At 57.1% G+C, this 25,187-nt stretch overlaps 2 protein-coding genes, 14 non-coding genes and 3 pseudogenes across 16 annotated transcripts; all 19 read right to left on the bottom strand.

The window, feature by feature from the left end:
• Positions 1 to 381: 381 nt before the first annotated feature.
• Positions 382 to 572, bottom strand: LOC147099209 (U2 spliceosomal RNA). The gene has a single exon (XR_015073957.1). It is a non-coding gene; the product is annotated as a U2 spliceosomal RNA (small nuclear RNA).
• Positions 573 to 1,210: 638 nt separating this feature from the next.
• On the bottom strand, positions 1,211 to 1,401 carry LOC147099210 (U2 spliceosomal RNA). Its single transcript, XR_015073958.1, has one exon. It is a non-coding gene; the product is annotated as a U2 spliceosomal RNA (small nuclear RNA).
• A 638-nt stretch (positions 1,402 to 2,039) lies between these two features.
• On the bottom strand, positions 2,040 to 2,230 carry LOC147099211 (U2 spliceosomal RNA). The gene has a single exon (XR_015073959.1). It is a non-coding gene; the product is annotated as a U2 spliceosomal RNA (small nuclear RNA).
• A 638-nt stretch (positions 2,231 to 2,868) lies between these two features.
• Positions 2,869 to 3,059, bottom strand: LOC147099212 (U2 spliceosomal RNA). Its single transcript, XR_015073960.1, has one exon. It is a non-coding gene; the product is annotated as a U2 spliceosomal RNA (small nuclear RNA).
• A 638-nt stretch (positions 3,060 to 3,697) lies between these two features.
• On the bottom strand, positions 3,698 to 3,888 carry LOC147099213 (U2 spliceosomal RNA). Its single transcript, XR_015073961.1, has one exon. It is a non-coding gene; the product is annotated as a U2 spliceosomal RNA (small nuclear RNA).
• A 638-nt stretch (positions 3,889 to 4,526) lies between these two features.
• LOC147099214 (U2 spliceosomal RNA) lies at positions 4,527 to 4,717 on the bottom strand. Its single transcript, XR_015074082.1, has one exon. It is a non-coding gene; the product is annotated as a U2 spliceosomal RNA (small nuclear RNA).
• A 638-nt stretch (positions 4,718 to 5,355) lies between these two features.
• LOC147099215 (U2 spliceosomal RNA) lies at positions 5,356 to 5,546 on the bottom strand. Its single transcript, XR_015073962.1, has one exon. It is a non-coding gene; the product is annotated as a U2 spliceosomal RNA (small nuclear RNA).
• Positions 5,547 to 6,184: 638 nt separating this feature from the next.
• Positions 6,185 to 6,386, bottom strand: LOC147099216 (U2 spliceosomal RNA; annotated as a pseudogene).
• Positions 6,387 to 6,839: 453 nt separating this feature from the next.
• LOC147099217 (uncharacterized) lies at positions 6,840 to 8,168 on the bottom strand. Its single transcript, XM_085969291.1, has one exon. The coding sequence runs from the start codon at positions 8,166 to 8,168 to the stop codon at positions 6,840 to 6,842; it is 1,329 nt and encodes a 442-aa protein (XP_085825417.1).
• A 4,272-nt stretch (positions 8,169 to 12,440) lies between these two features.
• Positions 12,441 to 12,575, bottom strand: LOC147099218 (U2 spliceosomal RNA; annotated as a pseudogene).
• Positions 12,576 to 13,213: 638 nt separating this feature from the next.
• On the bottom strand, positions 13,214 to 13,404 carry LOC147099219 (U2 spliceosomal RNA). The gene has a single exon (XR_015073964.1). It is a non-coding gene; the product is annotated as a U2 spliceosomal RNA (small nuclear RNA).
• A 638-nt stretch (positions 13,405 to 14,042) lies between these two features.
• Positions 14,043 to 14,233, bottom strand: LOC147099220 (U2 spliceosomal RNA). The gene has a single exon (XR_015073965.1). It is a non-coding gene; the product is annotated as a U2 spliceosomal RNA (small nuclear RNA).
• Positions 14,234 to 14,871: 638 nt separating this feature from the next.
• Positions 14,872 to 15,063, bottom strand: LOC147099221 (U2 spliceosomal RNA). Its single transcript, XR_015074108.1, has one exon. It is a non-coding gene; the product is annotated as a U2 spliceosomal RNA (small nuclear RNA).
• A 477-nt stretch (positions 15,064 to 15,540) lies between these two features.
• On the bottom strand, positions 15,541 to 16,812 carry LOC147099222 (uncharacterized). Its single transcript, XM_085969292.1, has one exon. It carries the CDS (start codon positions 16,750 to 16,752, stop codon positions 15,541 to 15,543), a length of 1,212 nt encoding a protein of 403 aa, XP_085825418.1. The 5' UTR covers positions 16,753 to 16,812.
• Positions 16,813 to 21,146: 4,334 nt separating this feature from the next.
• LOC147099223 (U2 spliceosomal RNA) lies at positions 21,147 to 21,293 on the bottom strand (annotated as a pseudogene).
• A 638-nt stretch (positions 21,294 to 21,931) lies between these two features.
• LOC147099224 (U2 spliceosomal RNA) lies at positions 21,932 to 22,122 on the bottom strand. Its single transcript, XR_015074091.1, has one exon. It is a non-coding gene; the product is annotated as a U2 spliceosomal RNA (small nuclear RNA).
• Positions 22,123 to 22,760: 638 nt separating this feature from the next.
• On the bottom strand, positions 22,761 to 22,951 carry LOC147099225 (U2 spliceosomal RNA). Its single transcript, XR_015073966.1, has one exon. It is a non-coding gene; the product is annotated as a U2 spliceosomal RNA (small nuclear RNA).
• A 638-nt stretch (positions 22,952 to 23,589) lies between these two features.
• On the bottom strand, positions 23,590 to 23,780 carry LOC147099226 (U2 spliceosomal RNA). Its single transcript, XR_015073967.1, has one exon. It is a non-coding gene; the product is annotated as a U2 spliceosomal RNA (small nuclear RNA).
• A 638-nt stretch (positions 23,781 to 24,418) lies between these two features.
• Positions 24,419 to 24,609, bottom strand: LOC147099227 (U2 spliceosomal RNA). Its single transcript, XR_015073968.1, has one exon. It is a non-coding gene; the product is annotated as a U2 spliceosomal RNA (small nuclear RNA).
• Between the last annotated feature and the right edge of the window lie 578 nt (positions 24,610 to 25,187).

Raw genomic sequence — 25,187 nt, forward strand, 5'->3', positions numbered from 1 at the left:
GCGGGGCTTGCGGTGTCCCCTCCCCCCTCCTTTTCCAACGGGGGCGGGCGCAGTGGCTCAGAAATCCAACAGGGTGCAGCACGGTCCAGGTCAGCTGCAGAGCGGGAAAGGTGGCGAGGCCCCGCCCTGAAATCCAGGGCACGTCCCCATATGCAAATAAGAAAGAAAAACACAATTTTGACATGCAAACGCAGAGCGAAAAACACCCCCGAAGGCGGCTGCTTAGCCTGCGGCGCGGCCGGCCAGCGAGCGGGTGAAAAGTAAGGCGGCGGCACGACAAGGGCGAGCCCGAGCGGCTCTACAAAGGAAAGACAGCACGGCTGAAAGTGGTGCGAAAACTTTTTCTGCTTTTGACTTTTGCGACTTCCCACCCCAAAGAGGGGAAGCTGCACCGCTCCCGGAAGCACTGCAATACCAGGTCGATGCGTGGAGTGGACGGAGCAAGCCCCTGTTCCATCTCCCTGTTCCAAAAATCAATTTAATATTTGGTCCCCAGATAGGGGACGTATCAGATATTAAACTGATAAGAACAGATACTACACTTGATCTTAGCCAAAAGGCCGAGAAGCGATAGCCTGTAAACTCCCGCCGACGCGCAAGTGTCCCTCGGCCTCTGTCTTCTCCGTCAATCTGGCCGCGGTCGGCCGAGCGCAGGTGCGACGGCGGGCCTGCAGCAAGAGAGCAATTTCGGCCAGGGCTTACTTACTTGCAAGCCAGACGAAAAGCCGTGCCCGTATGGCACCCCCTTCCCTTCGGCGGAGATGACGCCATGAAAGCATTTGCATTTTGCGAGCAATTAACCAACCGGGCGGCGCGCAGGAGCGCGCCGGCGGGGCTTGCGGTGTCCCCTCCCCCCTCCTTTTCCAACGGGGGCGGGCGCAGTGGCTCAGAAATCCAACAGGGTGCAGCACGGTCCAGGTCAGCTGCAGAGCGGGAAAGGTGGCGAGGCCCCGCCCTGAAATCCAGGGCACGTCCCCATATGCAAATAAGAAAGAAAAACACAATTTTGACATGCAAACGCAGAGCGAAAAACACCCCCGAAGGCGGCTGCTTAGCCTGCGGCGCGGCCGGCCAGCGAGCGGGTGAAAAGTAAGGCGGCGGCACGACAAGGGCGAGCCCGAGCGGCTCTACAAAGGAAAGACAGCACGGCTGAAAGTGGTGCGAAAACTTTTTCTGCTTTTGACTTTTGCGACTTCCCACCCCAAAGAGGGGAAGCTGCACCGCTCCCGGAAGCACTGCAATACCAGGTCGATGCGTGGAGTGGACGGAGCAAGCCCCTGTTCCATCTCCCTGTTCCAAAAATCAATTTAATATTTGGTCCCCAGATAGGGGACGTATCAGATATTAAACTGATAAGAACAGATACTACACTTGATCTTAGCCAAAAGGCCGAGAAGCGATAGCCTGTAAACTCCCGCCGACGCGCAAGTGTCCCTCGGCCTCTGTCTTCTCCGTCAATCTGGCCGCGGTCGGCCGAGCGCAGGTGCGACGGCGGGCCTGCAGCAAGAGAGCAATTTCGGCCAGGGCTTACTTACTTGCAAGCCAGACGAAAAGCCGTGCCCGTATGGCACCCCCTTCCCTTCGGCGGAGATGACGCCATGAAAGCATTTGCATTTTGCGAGCAATTAACCAACCGGGCGGCGCGCAGGAGCGCGCCGGCGGGGCTTGCGGTGTCCCCTCCCCCCTCCTTTTCCAACGGGGGCGGGCGCAGTGGCTCAGAAATCCAACAGGGTGCAGCACGGTCCAGGTCAGCTGCAGAGCGGGAAAGGTGGCGAGGCCCCGCCCTGAAATCCAGGGCACGTCCCCATATGCAAATAAGAAAGAAAAACACAATTTTGACATGCAAACGCAGAGCGAAAAACACCCCCGAAGGCGGCTGCTTAGCCTGCGGCGCGGCCGGCCAGCGAGCGGGTGAAAAGTAAGGCGGCGGCACGACAAGGGCGAGCCCGAGCGGCTCTACAAAGGAAAGACAGCACGGCTGAAAGTGGTGCGAAAACTTTTTCTGCTTTTGACTTTTGCGACTTCCCACCCCAAAGAGGGGAAGCTGCACCGCTCCCGGAAGCACTGCAATACCAGGTCGATGCGTGGAGTGGACGGAGCAAGCCCCTGTTCCATCTCCCTGTTCCAAAAATCAATTTAATATTTGGTCCCCAGATAGGGGACGTATCAGATATTAAACTGATAAGAACAGATACTACACTTGATCTTAGCCAAAAGGCCGAGAAGCGATAGCCTGTAAACTCCCGCCGACGCGCAAGTGTCCCTCGGCCTCTGTCTTCTCCGTCAATCTGGCCGCGGTCGGCCGAGCGCAGGTGCGACGGCGGGCCTGCAGCAAGAGAGCAATTTCGGCCAGGGCTTACTTACTTGCAAGCCAGACGAAAAGCCGTGCCCGTATGGCACCCCCTTCCCTTCGGCGGAGATGACGCCATGAAAGCATTTGCATTTTGCGAGCAATTAACCAACCGGGCGGCGCGCAGGAGCGCGCCGGCGGGGCTTGCGGTGTCCCCTCCCCCCTCCTTTTCCAACGGGGGCGGGCGCAGTGGCTCAGAAATCCAACAGGGTGCAGCACGGTCCAGGTCAGCTGCAGAGCGGGAAAGGTGGCGAGGCCCCGCCCTGAAATCCAGGGCACGTCCCCATATGCAAATAAGAAAGAAAAACACAATTTTGACATGCAAACGCAGAGCGAAAAACACCCCCGAAGGCGGCTGCTTAGCCTGCGGCGCGGCCGGCCAGCGAGCGGGTGAAAAGTAAGGCGGCGGCACGACAAGGGCGAGCCCGAGCGGCTCTACAAAGGAAAGACAGCACGGCTGAAAGTGGTGCGAAAACTTTTTCTGCTTTTGACTTTTGCGACTTCCCACCCCAAAGAGGGGAAGCTGCACCGCTCCCGGAAGCACTGCAATACCAGGTCGATGCGTGGAGTGGACGGAGCAAGCCCCTGTTCCATCTCCCTGTTCCAAAAATCAATTTAATATTTGGTCCCCAGATAGGGGACGTATCAGATATTAAACTGATAAGAACAGATACTACACTTGATCTTAGCCAAAAGGCCGAGAAGCGATAGCCTGTAAACTCCCGCCGACGCGCAAGTGTCCCTCGGCCTCTGTCTTCTCCGTCAATCTGGCCGCGGTCGGCCGAGCGCAGGTGCGACGGCGGGCCTGCAGCAAGAGAGCAATTTCGGCCAGGGCTTACTTACTTGCAAGCCAGACGAAAAGCCGTGCCCGTATGGCACCCCCTTCCCTTCGGCGGAGATGACGCCATGAAAGCATTTGCATTTTGCGAGCAATTAACCAACCGGGCGGCGCGCAGGAGCGCGCCGGCGGGGCTTGCGGTGTCCCCTCCCCCCTCCTTTTCCAACGGGGGCGGGCGCAGTGGCTCAGAAATCCAACAGGGTGCAGCACGGTCCAGGTCAGCTGCAGAGCGGGAAAGGTGGCGAGGCCCCGCCCTGAAATCCAGGGCACGTCCCCATATGCAAATAAGAAAGAAAAACACAATTTTGACATGCAAACGCAGAGCGAAAAACACCCCCGAAGGCGGCTGCTTAGCCTGCGGCGCGGCCGGCCAGCGAGCGGGTGAAAAGTAAGGCGGCGGCACGACAAGGGCGAGCCCGAGCGGCTCTACAAAGGAAAGACAGCACGGCTGAAAGTGGTGCGAAAACTTTTTCTGCTTTTGACTTTTGCGACTTCCCACCCCAAAGAGGGGAAGCTGCACCGCTCCCGGAAGCACTGCAATACCAGGTCGATGCGTGGAGTGGACGGAGCAAGCCCCTGTTCCATCTCCCTGTTCCAAAAATCAATTTAATATTTGGTCCCCAGATAGGGGACGTATCAGATATTAAACTGATAAGAACAGATACTACACTTGATCTTAGCCAAAAGGCCGAGAAGCGATAGCCTGTAAACTCCCGCCGACGCGCAAGTGTCCCTCGGCCTCTGTCTTCTCCGTCAATCTGGCCGCGGTCGGCCGAGCGCAGGTGCGACGGCGGGCCTGCAGCAAGAGAGCAATTTCGGCCAGGGCTTACTTACTTGCAAGCCAGACGAAAAGCCGTGCCCGTATGGCACCCCCTTCCCTTCGGCGGAGATGACGCCATGAAAGCATTTGCATTTTGCGAGCAATTAACCAACCGGGCGGCGCGCAGGAGCGCGCCGGCGGGGCTTGCGGTGTCCCCTCCCCCCTCCTTTTCCAACGGGGGCGGGCGCAGTGGCTCAGAAATCCAACAGGGTGCAGCACGGTCCAGGTCAGCTGCAGAGCGGGAAAGGTGGCGAGGCCCCGCCCTGAAATCCAGGGCACGTCCCCATATGCAAATAAGAAAGAAAAACACAATTTTGACATGCAAACGCAGAGCGAAAAACACCCCCGAAGGCGGCTGCTTAGCCTGCGGCGCGGCCGGCCAGCGAGCGGGTGAAAAGTAAGGCGGCGGCACGACAAGGGCGAGCCCGAGCGGCTCTACAAAGGAAAGACAGCACGGCTGAAAGTGGTGCGAAAACTTTTTCTGCTTTTGACTTTTGCGACTTCCCACCCCAAAGAGGGGAAGCTGCACCGCTCCCGGAAGCACTGCAATACCAGGTCGATGCGTGGAGTGGACAGAGCAAGCCCCTGTTCCATCTCCCTGTTCCAAAAATCAATTTAATATTTGGTCCCCAGATAGGGGACGTATCAGATATTAAACTGATAAGAACAGATACTACACTTGATCTTAGCCAAAAGGCCGAGAAGCGATAGCCTGTAAACTCCCGCCGACGCGCAAGTGTCCCTCGGCCTCTGTCTTCTCCGTCAATCTGGCCGCGGTCGGCCGAGCGCAGGTGCGACGGCGGGCCTGCAGCAAGAGAGCAATTTCGGCCAGGGCTTACTTACTTGCAAGCCAGACGAAAAGCCGTGCCCGTATGGCACCCCCTTCCCTTCGGCGGAGATGACGCCATGAAAGCATTTGCATTTTGCGAGCAATTAACCAACCGGGCGGCGCGCAGGAGCGCGCCGGCGGGGCTTGCGGTGTCCCCTCCCCCCTCCTTTTCCAACGGGGGCGGGCGCAGTGGCTCAGAAATCCAACAGGGTGCAGCACGGTCCAGGTCAGCTGCAGAGCGGGAAAGGTGGCGAGGCCCCGCCCTGAAATCCAGGGCACGTCCCCATATGCAAATAAGAAAGAAAAACACAATTTTGACATGCAAACGCAGAGCGAAAAACACCCCCGAAGGCGGCTGCTTAGCCTGCGGCGCGGCCGGCCAGCGAGCGGGTGAAAAGTAAGGCGGCGGCACGACAAGGGCGAGCCCGAGCGGCTCTACAAAGGAAAGACAGCACGGCTGAAAGTGGTGCGAAAACTTTTTCTGCTTTTGACTTTTGCGACTTCCCACCCCAAAGAGGGGAAGCTGCACCGCTCCCGGAAGCACTGCAATACCAGGTCGATGCGTGGAGTGGACGGAGCAAGCCCCTGTTCCATCTCCCTGTTCCAAAAATCAATTTAATATTTGGTCCCCAGATAGGGGACGTATCAGATATTAAACTGATAAGAACAGATACTACACTTGATCTTAGCCAAAAGGCCGAGAAGCGATAGCCTGTAAACTCCCGCCGACGCGCAAGTGTCCCTCGGCCTCTGTCTTCTCCGTCAATCTGGCCGCGGTCGGCCGAGCGCAGGTGCGACGGCGGGCCTGCAGCAAGAGAGCAATTTCGGCCAGGGCTTACTTACTTGCAAGCCAGACGAAAAGCCGTGCCCGTATGGCACCCCCTTCCCTTCGGCGGAGATGACGCCATGAAAGCATTTGCATTTTGCGAGCAATTAACCAACCGGGCGGCGCGCAGGAGCGCGCCGGCGGGGCTTGCGGTGTCCCCTCCCCCCTCCTTTTCCAACGGGGGCGGGCGCAGTGGCTCAGAAATCCAACAGGGTGCAGCACGGTCCAGGTCAGCTGCAGAGCGGGAAAGGTGGCGAGGCCCCGCCCTGAAATCCAGGGCACGTCCCCATATGCAAATAAGAAAGAAAAACACAATTTTGACATGCAAACGCAGAGCGAAAAACACCCCCGAAGGCGGCTGCTTAGCCTGCGGCGCGGCCGGCCAGCGAGCGGGTGAAAAGTAAGGCGGCGGCACGACAAGGGCGAGCCCGAGCGGCTCTACAAAGGAAAGACAGCACGGCTGAAAGTGGTGCGAAAACTTTTTCTGCTTTTGACTTTTGCGACTTCCCACCCCAAAGAGGGGAAGCTGCACCGCTCCCGGAAGCACTGCAATACCAGGTCGATGCGTGGAGTGGACGGAGCAAGCCCCTGTTCCATCTCCCTGTTCCAAAAATCAATTTAATATTTGGTCCCCAGATAGGGGACGTATCAGATATTAAACTGATAAGAACAGATTTTTTTTTTTTTTTTTTCAATATATATGCTTTATTCATAAAAATCTTTGTTCATGTACATGACAATGCAGTCCACATCTGGTACAGTGCAAATTAACTTCAGCACATGGCACTCAATTTACAAATTACATTACATTTATCATTACATATATCAAAGCATGTTTCAATATATAACAATATACACTCCACAAATCATATTACAGATGAAAGCAGTACATGGTACTCTCTTTACACAAACAGGTACATTTTCATTACATGTTTTATCAGTCATACAGCCCAAGGGGGGCCGAGATGCATTCCAACATTTCTCAAAATACATTACATTACAATCCACCAACCGTATTATATATGGCTTAATAATACACATGAATGCAGTACATGGTACTCTATTTACATTCACAGATTACAAGTGCTTTACAATTAACACACTTGTACGTCATGCGGCCCGAGGGGGGGTTTTTCCACTGGTTTCAGCCCCTCAGTGTACACTGGCGGGAGGGCTTTAAACTGTGGCCCTTCCCCATCGTGCCTTGGCGGCGGCGGCACCAACCTTTAGTGCGTCCCTCAGCACGTACTCCCGGACCTTGGAATGTGCCAATCTGCAACACTCGGTCGTGGACATCTCCTTGCTCTGGAAGATCAGCAAGTTTCGGGCAGACCAAAGGGCGTCTTTCACCGAGTTGATGATCTTCCAGCAGCAGTTGATGTTTGTCTCGGTGTGCGTCCCTGGGAACAGTCCGTAGAGCACAGAGTCCTGTGTTACCGAGCTGCTCGGGATGAACCTCGACAAAGACCACTGCATCTCTTTCCAGACCTTCTGTGCAAAGGCACATTCCAGAAGGAGATGGATGACGGTCTCGTCCCTAGCGCAGCCTCCTCGCGGACAGCGTGCGGTGGAGCAGAGACGTCGGGAGTGCATGAAGGATCTGACGGGGAGGGCCCTTCTCACCACCAGCCAAGCTACGTCTTGGTGCTTGTTTGTGAGTTCTGGCGATGAGGCATTCTGCCAAATGACTTCGACAGTCTGCTCAGGGAACCATCCGAGAGGATCTACCATCTCCTTTTCCCGTAGGGTCTCGAGGACGTTTCGTGCTGACCACTGCTTGACAGCTTTGTGGTCAAAGGTGTTTGCCGTGAAAAACTTTTCCACGAAGGACAGGTGGTTTGGCACGGTCCAACTGGATGGAGCGTTCCGCGGCAGCGTCGCCAGACCCATCCTTCGCAACACCGGGGTCAGGTAGAACCTCAGCACGTAGTGACACTTGGTGTTTGCGTACCGAGGGTCTGTGCACAGTTTGATGCAGCCGCACACAAAGGTGGCCATCAGGATGAGGGCGACGTTTGGTACGTTCTTTCCCCCTTTCTCTGGAGATTTGTACATCGTGTCCCTCCGGACACGGTCCATTTTCGATCTCCAGATAAAGTGGAAGACGGCTCGGGTGACTGCGGCGGCGCAGGGTCGGGGTATGGGCCACACCTGCGCCACGTACAGCAGCACTGACAGCACTTCGCACCTGATGACCAGGTTCTTTCCCACGATCGACAGGGAGCGCTGCTCCCACATTCCCAGTTTCTGGCGTGCCTTGGAGATACGCTCCTCCCAGTTTTTTGTGCATGCCCCAGCCGCTCCGAACCATATTCCCAGCACCTTCAGGTAATCTGACCTGACGGTGAAGGGGACAAAGGATCGGTCGGCCCAGTTCCCAAAGAACATGGCCTCGCTTTTGCTGCGATTTACTTTCGCTCCCGAGGCCAGTTCAAATTGGTCGCAGATGCTCAGCAGTCTGCGGACCGACAGCGGATCCGAGCAAAAGACGGCGACGTCATCCATGTACAGGGAGGTCTTAACCTGAGTGCCTCCGCTGCCTGGGATCGTCACCCCTCCAATGCTCGAATCCCTTCTGATGGATTGGGCAAAGGGTTCGATACAACACACGAACAAGACGGAGGAGAGAGGACAGCCCTGCCTGACTCCAGATTTGACCGGGAAGCTTTCTGATTCCCACCCGTTGATTAGGACTGCGCTACTGATGTCTGTGTAGAGCAGTTGGATCCAATTGCAGATTCCCTCCCCAAACCCCATTTTGGAGAGCACGTCCATCATGTACGTGTGCGATATTCTGTCGAAAGCCTTCTCCTGGTCCAAGCTGATTAAGCAGGTGTGCACCCCCCTGTCCCGCACGTAGGCGATCGTATCCCTGAGTAGCGCGAGGCTATCAGAGATCTTCCTGCCGGGTACGGCACAGGTCTGATCCGGGTGGATCACCAGCTCCAGAGCAGACTTGACCCTGTTGGCGATGACCTTGGACAGAATCTTGTAGTCCACATTTAGCAGCGAAATGGGCCGCCAGTTTCTGATTTCTTCCCTCTCCCCCTTCTGCTTGTAGATGAGGGTGATGATGCCTTTCCTCATCGATTCTGACATGCTGCCAGCCAGAAGCATACCCCCGTACACTTCCAGCAGGTCTGGGCCCATCCAGTCCCACAGAGCCGAATACAACTCGACCGGTAGGCCGTCGCTTCCGGGAGTTTTACTCGTCTCGAAGGACCGGACGGCCTTTGTCAGCTCGTCCAGAGTTAGCGGGTGATCCAGACTCTCCCGCTTGCTGTCGTCTAGCACCTCCGAGATAGACGACAGGAAAGACTGGGAGGCCGCGCTGTCTGTGGGCTTCGCGTCGTACAGCCCGGCATAAAAGGATTTGCTGATCCTTCGCATGTCAGGCTGCGAGGACGTCACAGAGCCGTCTTCCTCCTTCAGGCTGTGGATCACAGAGCTCCCTCTGTGTACCTTTTGGAAGAAGAAACGCGAGCACGTCTCGTCCTGCTCCACGGAGCGGACTCTGGAGCGGAAGATGATCTTGGAGGACTCTGAGGCATAGAGCGAGGCTTGCTGGCCCTTCACCTCTTGGAGTTCCTCCCCGACATTGACTCCCATCGACTGCAGCAGGAGCAGATTCTGCATGCTTTTCTGGAGTCGGGACATTTCCCTCTGTCCCTCTCTCGCCTTCTGAACACCTTTGAGGATGAAGAACCTCTTGATGTTCGTCTTGATCGTTTCCCACCAGTGCGCCGGGGAATCAAAGAGGGGTTTCACGGTTCTCCAACCTTTGTAATCCCTTTTGAGTTCCTCAATGTTTTCTGGGGTCAACAGTTTCACGTTCAGCTTCCATATCCCTCTGCCTACTTTCTGGTCTTCCTGTGGGTGACAGTCGGCTAGTAAGAGGCAGTGGTCAGAGAAGAACACCGGCTTGACGTCGGTGGATCTGACCGAGAGAGCTTGGGACACAAACAGGAAGTCTATCCTGGAACGGACAGACCCGTCTGGCCTGGACCAGGTGTATCTGCGCGGCGCTCCATCTGCAGGGTTGCTGAAGATGTCGTGCAGCTTGGCGTCTTTTACCGCTTCCATCAGGAGTCTGGACGTGGCGTCCAGTTTGCTGTCGGCTCTGCCGGATCGCCCAGCCGCATCGATGATGCAGTTGAAGTCACCGCCCAGAATAACCGGCCTGGACGTCGCCAGCAGCAGCGGTAGCTGCTGGAAGACGGCCAGCCGCTCGTTCTTGAGAGCCGGGGCGTACACATTGATCAGCCTGAGCGGGGCGTTCTTGTACAGTACGTCTGCTACGAGGAGGCGGCCACCCACCACCTCCTTAACTTCGGTGATGGTGAAGTCACCTCCCCGCAGCAGAATACCCAGGCCGGAGGCACGGCAATCGTTGCCTCCTGACCAGATCGATTGGCCGTGGGGCCACCATCGCGACCACTGCCTGTAGTTGCTGAAGTGCGGTAGGCCGCACTCCTGCAGGAACAGTAGGTCGGCCTTGACCTTGGCAAGGTACCCCAAGGTGGAAACACATCGCGTCGTGCTTTTGATGCTACGCACGTTTATGCTTGCAATTTTTAAAGCCATTTTAAATAGAGTTCAAGTCCCATTTTAATAAGCAGTCCTTTATGCTGTTTCCATCCCTTGTGGCTGGACCTGCATACACACAGTGTTAGAGAAAAACTGTACTTGCCCTGGGCTGAGGAACTCGCCCTGGTCTCTTGAGGGGTTGCTGTACCGGCAGGGGGATGACGGCGGTGAGAAGAAGTCTTCTTCCTCATTCGTGGATGGTTCTTCCCTCAGCCTGTCTCCTGTGGTGTCGTGGCTCCCGGTTTCCCGGAGCAGGTGTGCATCGGTCGCTTCATTGCTCCCGGTTTCCCGGAGCTGGGGTATGGTGGACGCTCCGCTGCTCCCGGTTGTCTGGAGCTGGGGAGCGTCGGGCACTTGGCCGCCCCCGGCGGTCTGGAGCTGGGGGACGTCGGGCACTTGGCCGCTCCCGGCAGTCTGTAGCTGGGGAGCGTCGGGCTCTTGGCCGCTCCCGGCGGTCTGGAGCTGGGGAGCGTCGGGCACTTGGCCGCTCCCGGCGGTCTGGAGCTGGGGAGCGTCGGGCACTTGGCCACTCCCGGCGGTCTGGAGCTGGGGAGCGTCGGGAACTTGGCCGCTCCCGGCGGTCTGGAGCTGGGCTGCGTTGTGCCCTTCGTTGCTACCGGTGTTCTGGGGCACGGTGATCACTCCTGTTTGTTTCTTTTCGCTCAGCCACTTTTTTTGTTGTTGGTGACTGTTCTTTTCTTGCCCTTCCTCATCAGATGAGCAGCTGCTGGTGTTGCCCGTTTGGGGCGGGTGCCGCCTTTTTTCCACAGGCCTGGACGTTGGCGGCCTCTCTCTTTGGGGGAGGCTTTTTTTCTTGTTCTTTCGTTTGACCTCCTGCCATTCTCCCAGTTGTTGTTCTCCAGCTGCCTCCTCTTCCATGGTCTCTGGCTGTTGGGGAGGAGGCTGAGTGCTGGTTGCCTGGGTTTGGTCGTTTCCAGTGAGGGCCTCTGCGGTGGGAGCGGTGCTGGTCTCCTTTGAGGCGGCCTTTTTGACAGGGCCTTTAATTGCCTGCGCATAGCTGCTGCTGCTGCGCCTTGGGCAGGCCTTGTAGAGATGGCCTGTCTCCCCGCACAAGTTGCAGCACTTGCTCTCCTTGCAATCCTTCGTCTGGTGGCCTTCCTGCTTGCAGTTGCGACAGATGGTGACAGTGCAGGTCGCCGCCACGTGCCCGGATCTCCCGCAGGTTCGACACACCCTGGGTTGTCCCGCGTACACCATGTAGCCCCGGCTTCCACCGATGGCGAAGCTGGAGGGGAGGTGCTGGATGGCTCCTTTGGCATCCACTTTCAGGGTTACTTTGATCTGGCGTTTGCTGGTCCAGATCCCAAACAGGTCATTTACGTCAACGCTGTTCCCGACACTGTCAACGTATCTGCCGAGGAACGTCAGCACATCGACCACAGGGATGTGCGGGTTGTACATGTGTACAGTGACCACCCGGTTTCTTTGTGTTGGGAGAGTGAATAGAGGCTCGGCAGTCATAACTGAAAGCAGCGTTTCACTCCCCTTTTCCTTAACTGTCTGCAGAAATTTCAGGCATGCCGCGACGTTCCTGAACGTCACATCAAAATGTCCACTGCTGGGGAAATCCTGCAGAGCGAAGATATCCGCAACTTGGAATCCGCAGCATCCGGTCAAGATCCTCTTCACAAAAAGGGAGCGGTCGATGGGCGATTGTCCCTCCACCTTCTTCACTGTGACTCGGACAGTGTTCCGGACTCCCTGTCTCGCTCCTCGGTTTGCTGCAATCTCGCTTGCAGGTCGCCCGTCACTCCAGGCTCTCGAGCTCGCTGTTCCATTGGCCGCCGTCGCGCCTGCCAATCGCTCTCTGCCCCGGGCTGCCAAGCTTGCTGCTTGCTTGGCCCTCGTCTCGCCTGCCAATCGCTCTCCGCCCTGGAGTTCCGGGCTCTCTTCCTCATTGGCCGACGTCATGCCTGCCAATCGTTCTCCGCCCCGGCCTCCCGAGCTCGCTCCTTCGTTGGCCGCCCTCTCGCCTGCCGATCGCTCTCCGCTGCAGGCTCTCGACCTCGCTGCATGGTCGGCCGCCACCTCGCGCTGCAGGTCGCTCTCCACTCCGGGCTCCCGCAATCGCTCCTCCTCCGGCGGCCTCGGTTTCTGCTCCCGATAGCTCCTTTCTCGGGTTTCCTCGCTCACTGCTCCCTCAATCTCCATCTATGCAGATCGCTCTGCTCTGATTGGATCAAGGCCGAAGCCAGCATGAAAATGCAGCCAAACCAGAAACACCAGTATCGCGACACAAGGTCAATTAGCATCAGAATCAAGCAGATACTACACTTGATCTTAGCCAAAAGGCCGAGAAGCGATAGCCTGTAAACTCCCGCCGACGCGCAAGTGTCCCTCGGCCTCTGTCTTCTCCGTCAATCTGGCCGCGGTCGGCCGAGCGCAGGTGCGACGGCGGGCCTGCAGCAAGAGAGCAATTTCGGCCAGGGCTTACTTACTTGCAAGCCAGACGAAAAGCCGTGCCCGTATGGCACCCCCTTCCCTTCGGCGGAGATGACGCCATGAAAGCATTTGCATTTTGCGAGCAATTAACCAACCGGGCGGCGCGCAGGAGCGCGCCGGCGGGGCTTGCGGTGTCCCCTCCCCCCTCCTTTTCCAACGGGGGCGGGCGCAGTGGCTCAGAAATCCAACAGGGTGCAGCACGGTCCAGGTCAGCTGCAGAGCGGGAAAGGTGGCGAGGCCCCGCCCTGAAATCCAGGGCACGTCCCCATATGCAAATAAGAAAGAAAAACACAATTTTGACATGCAAACGCAGAGCGAAAAACACCCCCGAAGGCGGCTGCTTAGCCTGCGGCGCGGCCGGCCAGCGAGCGGGTGAAAAGTAAGGCGGCGGCACGACAAGGGCGAGCCCGAGCGGCTCTACAAAGGAAAGACAGCACGGCTGAAAGTGGTGCGAAAACTTTTTCTGCTTTTGACTTTTGCGACTTCCCACCCCAAAGAGGGGAAGCTGCACCGCTCCCGGAAGCACTGCAATACCAGGTCGATGCGTGGAGTGGACGGAGCAAGCCCCTGTTCCATCTCCCTGTTCCAAAAATCAATTTAATATTTGGTCCCCAGATAGGGGACGTATCAGATATTAAACTGATAAGAACAGATACTACACTTGATCTTAGCCAAAAGGCCGAGAAGCGATAGCCTGTAAACTCCCGCCGACGCGCAAGTGTCCCTCGGCCTCTGTCTTCTCCGTCAATCTGGCCGCGGTCGGCCGAGCGCAGGTGCGACGGCGGGCCTGCAGCAAGAGAGCAATTTCGGCCAGGGCTTACTTACTTGCAAGCCAGACGAAAAGCCGTGCCCGTATGGCACCCCCTTCCCTTCGGCGGAGATGACGCCATGAAAGCATTTGCATTTTGCGAGCAATTAACCAACCGGGCGGCGCGCAGGAGCGCGCCGGCGGGGCTTGCGGTGTCCCCTCCCCCCTCCTTTTCCAACGGGGGCGGGCGCAGTGGCTCAGAAATCCAACAGGGTGCAGCACGGTCCAGGTCAGCTGCAGAGCGGGAAAGGTGGCGAGGCCCCGCCCTGAAATCCAGGGCACGTCCCCATATGCAAATAAGAAAGAAAAACACAATTTTGACATGCAAACGCAGAGCGAAAAACACCCCCGAAGGCGGCTGCTTAGCCTGCGGCGCGGCCGGCCAGCGAGCGGGTGAAAAGTAAGGCGGCGGCACGACAAGGGCGAGCCCGAGCGGCTCTACAAAGGAAAGACAGCACGGCTGAAAGTGGTGCGAAAACTTTTTCTGCTTTTGACTTTTGCGACTTCCCACCCCAAAGAGGGGAAGCTGCACCGCTCCCGGAAGCACTGCAATACCAGGTCGATGCGTGGAGTGGACGGAGCAAGCCCCTGTTCCATCTCCCTGTTCCAAAAATCAATTTAATATTTGGTCCCCAGATAGGGGACGTATCAGATATTAAACTGATAAGAACAGATACTACACTTGATCTTAGCCAAAAGGCCGAGAAGCGATAGCCTGTAAACTCCCGCCGACGCGCAAGTGTCCCTCGGCCTCTGTCTTCTCCGTCAATCTGGCCGCGGTCGGCCGAGCGCAGGTGCGACGGCGGGCCTGCAGCAAGAGAGCAATTTCGGCCAGGGCTTACTTACTTGCAAGCCAGACGAAAAGCCGTGCCCGTATGGCACCCCCTTCCCTTCGGCGGAGATGACGCCATGAAAGCATTTGCATTTTGCGAGCAATTAACCAACCGGGCGGCGCGCAGGAGCGCGCCGGCGGGGCTTGCGGTGTCCCCTCCCCCCTCCTTTTCCAACGGGGGCGGGCGCAGTGGCTCAGAAATCCAACAGGGTGCAGCACGGTCCAGGTCAGCTGCAGAGCGGGAAAGGTGGCGAGGCCCCGCCCTGAAATCCAGGGCACGTCCCCATATGCAAATAAGAAAGAAAAACACAATTTTGACATGCAAACGCAGAGCGAAAAACACCCCCGAAGGCGGCTGCTTAGCCTGCGGCGCGGCCGGCCAGCGAGCGGGTGAAAAGTAAGGCGGCGGCACGACAAGGGCGAGCCCGAGCGGCTCTACAAAGGAAAGACAGCACGGCTGAAAGTGGTGCGAAAACTTTTTCTGCTTTTGACTTTTGCGACTTCCCACCCCAAAGAGGGGAAGCTGCACCGCTCCCGGAAGCACTGCAATACCAGGTCGATGCGTGGAGTGGACGGAGCAAGCCCCTGTTCCATCTCCCTGTTCCAAAAATCAATTTAATATTTGGTCCCCAGATAGGGGACGTATCAGATATTAAACTGATAAGAACAGATTTTTTTTTTTATTTTTTTTTTTTTTTATTTCAATATATATGCTTTATTTATAAAAATCTTTGTTCATGTACATGACAATGCAGTCCACATCTGGTACAGTGCAAATTAACTTCAGCACATGGCACTCAATTTACAAATTACATTACATTTATCATTACATATATCAAAGCATGTTTCAATATATAACAATATACACTCCACAAATCATATTACAGATGAAAGCAGTACATGGTACTCTCTTTACACATACAGGTACATTTTCATTACATGTTTTATCAGTCATACAGCCCAAGGGGGGCCGAGATGCATTCCAACATTTCTCAAAATACATTACATTTACAATCCACCAACCGTATTATATATGGCTTAATAATACACATGAATGCAGTACATGGTACTCTATTTACATTCACAGATTACAAGTGCTTTACAATTAACACACTTGTACGTCATGCGGCCCGAGGGGGGGGTTTTCCACTGGTTTCAGCCCCTCAGTGTACACTGGCGGGAGGGCCTTAAACTGTGGCCCTTCCCCATCGTGCCTTGGCGGCGGCGGCACCAACCTTTAGTGCGTCCCTCAGCACGTACTCCCGGACCTTGGAATGTGCCAATCTGCAACACTCGGTCGTGGACATCTCCTTGCTCTGGAAGACCAGCAAGTTTCGGGCAGACCAAAGGGCGTCTTTCACCGAGTTGATGATCTTCCAGCAGCAGTTGATGTTTGTCTCGGTGTGCGTCCCTGGGAACAGTCCGTAGAGCACAGAGTCCTGTGTTACCGAGCTGCTCGGGATGAACCTCGACAAAGACCACTGCATCTCTTTCCAGACCTTCTGTGCAAAGGCACATTCCAGAAGGAGATGGATGACGGTCTCGTCCCAAGCGCAGCCTCCTCGCGGACAGCGTGCGGTGGAGCAGAGACGTCGGGAGTGCATGAAGGATCTGACGGGGAGGGCCCTTCTCACCACCAGCCAAGCTACGTCTTGGTGCTTGTTTGTGAGTTCTGGCGATGAGGCATTCTGCCAAATGACTTCGACAGTCTGCTCAGGGAACCATCCGAGAGGATCTACCATCTCCTTTTCCCGTAGGGTCCCGAGGACGTTTCGTGCTGACCACTGCTTGACAGCTTTGTGGTCAAAGGTGTTTGCCGTGAAAAACTTTTCCACGAAGGACAGGTGGTCTGGCACGGTCCAACTGGATGGAGCGTTCCGCGGCAGCGTCGCCAGACCCATCCTTCGCAACACCGGGGTCAGGTAGAACCTCAGCACGTAGTGACACTTGGTGTTTGCGTACTGAGGGTCCGTGCACAGTTTGATGCAGCCGCACACAAAGGTGGCCATCAGGATGAGGGCGACGTTTGGTACGTTCTTTCCCCCTTTCTCTGGAGATTTGTACATCGTGTCCCTCCGGACACGGTCCATTTTCGATCTCCAGATAAAGTGGAAGACGGCTCGGGTGACTGCGGCGGCGCAGGGTCGGGGTATGGGCCACACCTGCGCCACGTACAGCAGCACTGACAGCACTTCGCACCTGATGACCAGGTTCTTTCCCACGATCGACAGGGAGCGCTGCTCCCACATTCCCAGTTTCTGGCGTGCCTTGGAGATACGCTCCTCCCAGTTTTTTGTGCATGCCCCAGCCGCTCCGAACCATATTCCCAGCACCTTCAGGTAATCTGACCTGACGGTGAAGGGGACAAAGGATCGGTCGGCCCAGTTCCCAAAGAACATGGCCTCGCTTTTGCTGCGATTTACTTTCGCTCCCGAGGCCAGTTCAAATTGGTCGCAGATGCTCAGCAGTCTGCGGACCGACAGCGGATCCGAGCAAAAGACGGCGACGTCATCCATGTACAGGGAGGTCTTAACCTGAGTGCCTCCGCTGCCTGGGATCGTCACCCCTCCAATGCTCGAATCCCTTCTGATGGATTGGGCAAAGGGTTCGATACAACACACGAACAAGACGGAGGAGAGAGGACAGCCCTGCCTGACTCCAGATTTGATCGGGAAGCTTTCTGATTCCCACCCGTTGATTAGGACTGCGCTACTGATGTCTGTGTAGAGCAGTTGGATCCAATTGCAGATTCCCTCCCCAAACCCCATTTTGGAGAGCACGTCCATCATGTACGTGTGCGATATTCTGTCGAAAGCCTTCTCCTGGTCCAAGCTGATTAAGCAGGTGTGCACCCCCCTGTCCCGCACGTAGGCGATCGTATCCCTGAGTAGCGCGAGGCTATCAGAGATCTTCCTGCCGGGTACGGCACAGGTCTGATCCGGGTGGATCACCAGCTCCAGAGCAGACTTGACCCTGTTGGCGATGACCTTGGACAGAATCTTGTAGTCCACATTAAGCAGCGAAATGGGCCGCCAGTTTCTGATTTCTTCCCTCTCCCCTTTCTGCTTGTAGATGAGGGTGATGATGCCTTTCCTCATCGATTCTGACATGCTGCCAGCCAGAAGCATACCCCCGTACACTTCCAGCAGGTCTGGGCCCATCCAGTCCCACAGAGCCGAATACAACTCGACCGGTAGGCCGTCGCTTCCGGGAGTTTTACTCGTCTCGAAGGACCGGACGGCCTTTGTCAGCTCGTCCAGAGTTAGCGGGTGATCCAGACTCTCCCGCTTGCTGTCGTCTAGCTCCTCCGAGATAGACGACAGGAAAGACTGGGAGGCCGCGCTGTCTGTGGGCTTCGCGTCGTACAGCCCGGCATAAAAGGATTTGCTGATCCTTCGCATGTCAGGCTGCGAGGACGTCACAGAGCCGTCTTCCTCCTTCAGGCTGTGGATCACAGAGCTCCCTCTGTGTACCTTTTGGAAGAAGAAACGCGAGCACGTCTCGTCCTGCTCCACGGAGCGGACTCTGGAGCGGAAGATGATCTTGGAGGACTCTGAGGCGTAGAGCGAGGCTTGCTGGCCCTTCACCTCTTGGAGTTCCTCCCCGACATTGACTCCCATCGACTGCAGCAGGAGCAGATTCTGCATGCTTTTCTGGAGTCGGGACATTTCCCTCTGTCCCTCTCTCGCCTTCTGAACACCTTTGAGGATGAAGAACCTCTTGATGTTGGTCTTGATCGTTTCCCACCAGTGCGCCGGGGAATCAAAGAGGGGTTTCACGGTTCTCCAACCTTTGTAATCCCTTTTGAGTTCCTCAATGTTTTCTGGGGTCAACAGTTTCACGTTCAGCTTCCATATCCCTCTGCCTACTTTCTGGTCTTCCTGTGGGTGACAGTCGGCTAGTAAGAGGCAGTGGTCAGAGAAGAACACCGGCTTGACGTCGGTGGATCTGACCGAGAGAGCTTGGGACACAAACAGGAAGTCTATCCTGGAACGGACAGACCCGTCTGGCCTGGACCAGGTGTATCTGCGCGGCGCTCCATCTGCAGGGTTGTTGAAGATGTCGTGCAGCTTGGCGTCTTTTACCGCTTCCATCAGGAGTCTGGACGTGGCGTCCAGTTTGCTGTCGGCTCTGCCGGATCGCCCAGCCGCATCGATGATGCAGTTGAAGTCACCGCCCAGAATAACCGGCCTGGACGTCGCCAGCAGCAGCGGTAGCTGCTGGAAGACGGCCAGCCGCTCGTTCTTGAGAGCCGGGGCGTACACATTGATCAGCCTGAGCGGGGCATTCTTGTACAGTACGTCTGCTGCGAGGAGGCGGCCACCCACCACCTCCTTAACTTCGGTGATGGTGAAGTCACCTCCCCGCAGCAGAATACCCAGGCCGGAGGCACGGCAATCGTTGCCTCCTGACCAGATCGATTGGCCGTGGGGCCACCATCGCGACCACTGCCTGTAGTTGCTGAAGTGCGGTAGGCCGCACTCCTGCAGGAACAGTAGGTCGGCCTTGACCTTGGCAAGGTACCCCAAGGTGGAAACACATCGCGTCGTGCTTTTGATGCTACGCACGTTTATGCTTGCAATTTTTAAACCCATTTTAAATTTTAAATAGAGTTCAAGTCCCATTTTAATAAGCAGTCCTTTATGCTGTTTCCATCCCTTGGGGCTGGACCTGCATACACACAGTGTCAGAGAAAAACTGTACTTGCCCTGGGCTGAGGAACTCGCCCTGGTCTCTTGAGGGGTTGCTGTACCGGCAGGGGGATGACGGCGGTGAGAAGAAGACTTCCTCATTCGTGGGTGGTTCTTCCCTCAGCCTGTCGCCTGTGGTGTCGTGGCTCCCGGTTTCCCGGAGCAGGTGTGCATCGGTCGCTTCATTGCTCCCGGTTTCCCGGAGCTGGGGTATGGTGGACGCTCCGCTGCTCCCGGTTGTCTGGAGCTGGGGAGCGTCGGGCACTTGGCCGCCCCCGGCGGTCTGGAGCTGGGGGACGTCGGGCACTTGGCCGCTCCCGGCGGTCTGTAGCTGGGGGGCGTCGGGCTCTTGGCCGCTCCCGGCGGTCTGGAGCTGGGGAGCGTCGGGCACTTGGCCGCTCCCGGCGGTCTGGAGCTGGGGAGCGTCGGGCACTTGGCCACTCCCGGCGGTCTGGAGCTGGGGAGCGTCGGGAACTTGGCCGCTCCCGGCGGTCTGGAGCTGGGCTGCGTTGTGCCCTTCGTTGCTACCGGTGTCCTGGGGCACGGTGATCACTCCTGTTTGTTTCTTTTCGCTCAGCCACTTTTTTTGTTGTTGGTGACTGTTCTTTTCTTGCCCTTCCTCATCAGATGAGCAGCTGCTGGTGTTGCCCGTTTGGGGCGCGTGCCGCCTTTTTTCCACAGGCCTGGACTTTGGCAGCCTCTCTCTTTGGGGGAGGCTTTTTTTTTTGTTCTTTCGTTTGACCTCCTGCCATTCTCCCAGTTGTTGTTCTCCAGCTGCCTCCTCTTCCATGGTCTCTGGCTGTTGGGGAGGAGGCTGAGTGCTGGTTGCCTGGGTTTGGTCGTTTCCAGTGAGGGCCTCTGCGGTGGGAGCAGTGCTGGTCTCCTTTGAGGCGGCCTTGTTGACAGGTCCTTTAATTGCCTGCGCATAGCTGCTGCTGCGCCTTGGGCAGGCCTTGTAGAGATGGCCTGTCTCCCCGCACAAGTTGCAGCACTTGCTCTCCTTGCAATCCTTCGTCTGGTGGCCTTCCTGCTTGCAGTTGCGACAGATGGTGACAGTGCAGGTCGCCGCCACGTGCCCGGATCTCCCGCAGGTTCGACACACCCTGGGTTGTCCCGCGTACACCATGTAGCCCCGGCTTCCACCGATGGCGAAGCTGGAGGGGAGGTGCTGGATGGCTCCTTTGGCATCCACTTTCAGGGTTACTTTGATCTGGCGTTTGCTGGTCCAGATCCCAAACAGGTCATTTACGTCAACGCTGTTCCCGACACTGTCGACGTATCTGCCGAGGAACGTCAGCACATCGACCACAGGGATGTGCGGGTTGTACATGTGTACAGTGACCACCCGGTTTCTTTGTGTTGGGAGAGTGAATAGAGGCTCGGCAGTCATAACTGAAAGCAGCGTTTCACTCCCCTTTTCCTTAACTGCCTGCAGAAATTTCAGGCATGCCGCGACGTTCCTGAACGTCACATCAAAATGTCCACTGCTGGGGAAATCCTGCAGAGCGAAGATATCCGCAACTTGGAATCCGCAGCATCCGGTCAAGATCCTCTTCACAAAAAGGGAGCGGTCGATGGGCGATTGTCCCTCCACCTTCTTCACTGTGACTCGGACAGTGTTCCGGACTCCCTGTCTCGCTCCTCGGTTTGCTGCAATCTCGCTTGCAGGTCGCCCGTCACTCCAGGCTCTCGAGCTCGCTGTTCCATTGGCCGCCGTCGCGCCTGCCAATCGCTCTCTGCCCCGGGCTGCCAAGCTTGCTGCTTGCTTGGCCCTCGTCTCGCCTGCCAATCGCTCTCCGCCCTGGAGTCCCGGGCTCGCTTCCTCATTGGCCGACGTCATGCCTGCCAATCGCTCTCCGCCCCGGCCTCCCGAGCTCGCTCCTTCGTTGGCCGCCCTCTCGCCTGCCGATCGCTCTCCGCTGCAGGCTCTCGACCTCGCTGCATGGTCGGCCGCCACCTCGCGCTGCAGGTCGCTCTCCACTCCGGGCTCCCGCAATCGCTCCTCCTCCGGCGGCCTCGGTTTCTGCTCCCGATAGCTCCTTTCTCGGGTTTCCTCGCTCTCTGCTCCGTCAGTCTCCATCTATGCAGATCGCTCTGCTCTGATTGGATCAAGGCCGAAGCCAGCATGAAAATGCAGCCAAACCAGAAACACCAGTATCGCGACACAAGGTCAATTAGCATCAGAATCAAGCAGATACTGATAAGAACAGATACTACACTTGATCTTAGCCAAAAGGCCGAGAAGCGATAGCCTGTAAACTCCCGCCGACGCGCAAGTGTCCCTCGGCCTCTGTCTTCTCCGTCAATCTGGCCGCGGTCGGCCGAGCGCAGGTGCGACGGCGGGCCTGCAGCAAGAGAGCAATTTCGGCCAGGGCTTACTTACTTGCAAGCCAGACGAAAAGCCGTGCCCGTATGGCACCCCCTTCCCTTCGGCGGAGATGACGCCATGAAAGCATTTGCATTTTGCGAGCAATTAACCAACCGGGCGGCGCGCAGGAGCGCGCCGGCGGGGCTTGCGGTGTCCCCTCCCCCCTCCTTTTCCAACGGGGGCGGGCGCAGTGGCTCAGAAATCCAACAGGGTGCAGCACGGTCCAGGTCAGCTGCAGAGCGGGAAAGGTGGCGAGGCCCCGCCCTGAAATCCAGGGCACGTCCCCATATGCAAATAAGAAAGAAAAACACAATTTTGACATGCAAACGCAGAGCGAAAAACACCCCCGAAGGCGGCTGCTTAGCCTGCGGCGCGGCCGGCCAGCGAGCGGGTGAAAAGTAAGGCGGCGGCACGACAAGGGCGAGCCCGAGCGGCTCTACAAAGGAAAGACAGCACGGCTGAAAGTGGTGCGAAAACTTTTTCTGCTTTTGACTTTTGCGACTTCCCACCCCAAAGAGGGGAAGCTGCACCGCTCCCGGAAGCACTGCAATACCAGGTCGATGCGTGGAGTGGACGGAGCAAGCCCCTGTTCCATCTCCCTGTTCCAAAAATCAATTTAATATTTGGTCCCCAGATAGGGGACGTATCAGATATTAAACTGATAAGAACAGATACTACACTTGATTTTAGCCAAAAGGCCGAGAAGCGATAGCCTGTAAACTCCCGCCGACGCGCAAGTGTCCCTCGGCCTCTGTCTTCTCCGTCAATCTGGCCGCGGTCGGCCGAGCGCAGGTGCGACGGCGGGCCTGCAGCAAGAGAGCAATTTCGGCCAGGGCTTACTTACTTGCAAGCCAGACGAAAAGCCGTGCCCGTATGGCACCCCCTTCCCTTCGGCGGAGATGACGCCATGAAAGCATTTGCATTTTGCGAGCAATTAACCAACCGGGCGGCGCGCAGGAGCGCGCCGGCGGGGCTTGCGGTGTCCCCTCCCCCCTCCTTTTCCAACGGGGGCGGGCGCAGTGGCTCAGAAATCCAACAGGGTGCAGCACGGTCCAGGTCAGCTGCAGAGCGGGAAAGGTGGCGAGGCCCCGCCCTGAAATCCAGGGCACGTCCCCATATGCAAATAAGAAAGAAAAACACAATTTTGACATGCAAACGCAGAGCGAAAAACACCCCCGAAGGCGGCTGCTTAGCCTGCGGCGCGGCCGGCCAGCGAGCGGGTGAAAAGTAAGGCGGCGGCACGACAAGGGCGAGCCCGAGCGGCTCTACAAAGGAAAGACAGCACGGCTGAAAGTGGTGCGAAAACTTTTTCTGCTTTTGACTTTTGCGACTTCCCACCCCAAAGAGGGGAAGCTGCACCGCTCCCGGAAGCACTGCAATACCAGGTCGATGCGTGGAGTGGACGGAGCAAGCCCCTGTTCCATCTCCCTGTTCCAAAAATCAATTTAATATTTGGTCCCCAGATAGGGGACGTATCAGATATTAAACTGATAAGAACAGATACTACACTTGATCTTAGCCAAAAGGCCGAGAAGCGATAGCCTGTAAACTCCCGCCGACGCGCAAGTGTCCCTCGGCCTCTGTCTTCTCCGTCAATCTGGCCGCGGTCGGCCGAGCGCAGGTGCGACGGCGGGCCTGCAGCAAGAGAGCAATTTCGGCCAGGGCTTACTTACTTGCAAGCCAGACGAAAAGCCGTGCCCGTATGGCACCCCCTTCCCTTCGGCGGAGATGACGCCATGAAAGCATTTGCATTTTGCGAGCAATTAACCAACCGGGCGGCGCGCAGGAGCGCGCCGGCGGGGCTTGCGGTGTCCCCTCCCCCCTCCTTTTCCAACGGGGGCGGGCGCAGTGGCTCAGAAATCCAACAGGGTGCAGCACGGTCCAGGTCAGCTGCAGAGCGGGAAAGGTGGCGAGGCCCCGCCCTGAAATCCAGGGCACGTCCCCATATGCAAATAAGAAAGAAAAACACAATTTTGACATGCAAACGCAGAGCGAAAAACACCCCCGAAGGCGGCTGCTTAGCCTGCGGCGCGGCCGGCCAGCGAGCGGGTGAAAAGTAAGGCGGCGGCACGACAAGGGCGAGCCCGAGCGGCTCTACAAAGGAAAGACAGCACGGCTGAAAGTGGTGCGAAAACTTTTTCTGCTTTTGACTTTTGCGACTTCCCACCCCAAAGAGGGGAAGCTGCACCGCTCCCGGAAGCACTGCAATACCAGGTCGATGCGTGGAGTGGACGGAGCAAGCCCCTGTTCCATCTCCCTGTTCCAAAAATCAATTTAATATTTGGTCCCCAGATAGGGGACGTATCAGATATTAAACTGATAAGAACAGATACTACACTTGATCTTAGCCAAAAGGCCGAGAAGCGATAGCCTGTAAACTCCCGCCGACGCGCAAGTGTCCCTCGGCCTCTGTCTTCTCCGTCAATCTGGCCGCGGTCGGCCGAGCGCAGGTGCGACGGCGGGCCTGCAGCAAGAGAGCAATTTCGGCCAGGGCTTACTTACTTGCAAGCCAGACGAAAAGCCGTGCCCGTATGGCACCCCCTTCCCTTCGGCGGAGATGACGCCATGAAAGCATTTGCATTTTGCGAGCAATTAACCAACCGGGCGGCGCGCAGGAGCGCGCCGGCGGGGCTTGCGGTGTCCCCTCCCCCCTCCTTTTCCAACGGGGGCGGGCGCAGTGGCTCAGAAATCCAACAGGGTGCAGCACGGTCCAGGTCAGCTGCAGAGCGGGAAAGGTGGCGAGGCCCCGCCCTGAAATCCAGGGCACGTCCCCATATGCAAATAAGAAAGAAAAACACAATTTTGACATGCAAACGCAGAGCGAAAAACACCCCCGAAGGCGGCTGCTTAGCCTGCGGCGCGGCCGGCCAGCGAGCGGGTGAAAAGTAAGGCGGCGGCACGACAAGGGCGAGCCCGAGCGGCTCTACAAAGGAAAGACAGCACGGCTGAAAGTGGTGCGAAAACTTTTTCTGCTTTTGACTTTTGCGACTTCCCACCCCAAAGAGGGGAAGCTGCACCGCTCCCGGAAGCACTGCAATACCAGGTCGATGCGTGGAGTGGACGGAGCAAGCCCCTGTTCCATCTCCCTGTTCCAAAAATCAATTTAATATTTGGTCCCCAGATAGGGGACGTATCAGATATTAAACTGATAAGAACAGATACTACACTTGATCTTAGCCAAAAGGCCGAGAAGCGATAGCCTGTAAACTCCCGCCGACGCGCAAGTGTCCCTCGGCCTCTGTCTTCTCCGTCAATCTGGCCGCGGTCGGCCGAGCGCAGGTGCGACGGCGGGCCTGCAGCAAGAGAGCAATTTCGGCCAGGGCTTACTTACTTGCAAGCCAGACGAAAAGCCGTGCCCGTATGGCACCCCCTTCCCTTCGGCGGAGATGACGCCATGAAAGCATTTGCATTTTGCGAGCAATTAACCAACCGGGCGGCGCGCAGGAGCGCGCCGGCGGGGCTTGCGGTGTCCCCTCCCCCCTCCTTTTCCAACGGGGGCGGGCGCAGTGGCTCAGAAATCCAACAGGGTGCAGCACGGTCCAGGTCAGCTGCAGAGCGGGAAAGGTGGCGAGGCCCCGCCCTGAAATCCAGGGCACGTCCCCATATGCAAATAAGAAAGAAAAACACAATTTTGACATGCAAACGCAGAGCGAAAAACACCCCCGAAGGCGGCTGCTTAGCCTGCGGCGCGGCCGGCCAGCGAGCGGGTGAAAAGTAAGGCGGCGGCACGACAAGGGCGAGCCCGAGCGGCTCTACAAAGGAAAGACAGCACGGC

This window comes from Somniosus microcephalus, chromosome 28 (assembly GCF_052327205.1).
Source record: "Somniosus microcephalus isolate GS21.2 chromosome 28, FLI_Smic_1.0, whole genome shotgun sequence".
In the NCBI taxonomy this organism is placed as follows: domain Eukaryota; kingdom Metazoa; phylum Chordata; class Chondrichthyes; order Squaliformes; family Somniosidae; genus Somniosus; species Somniosus microcephalus.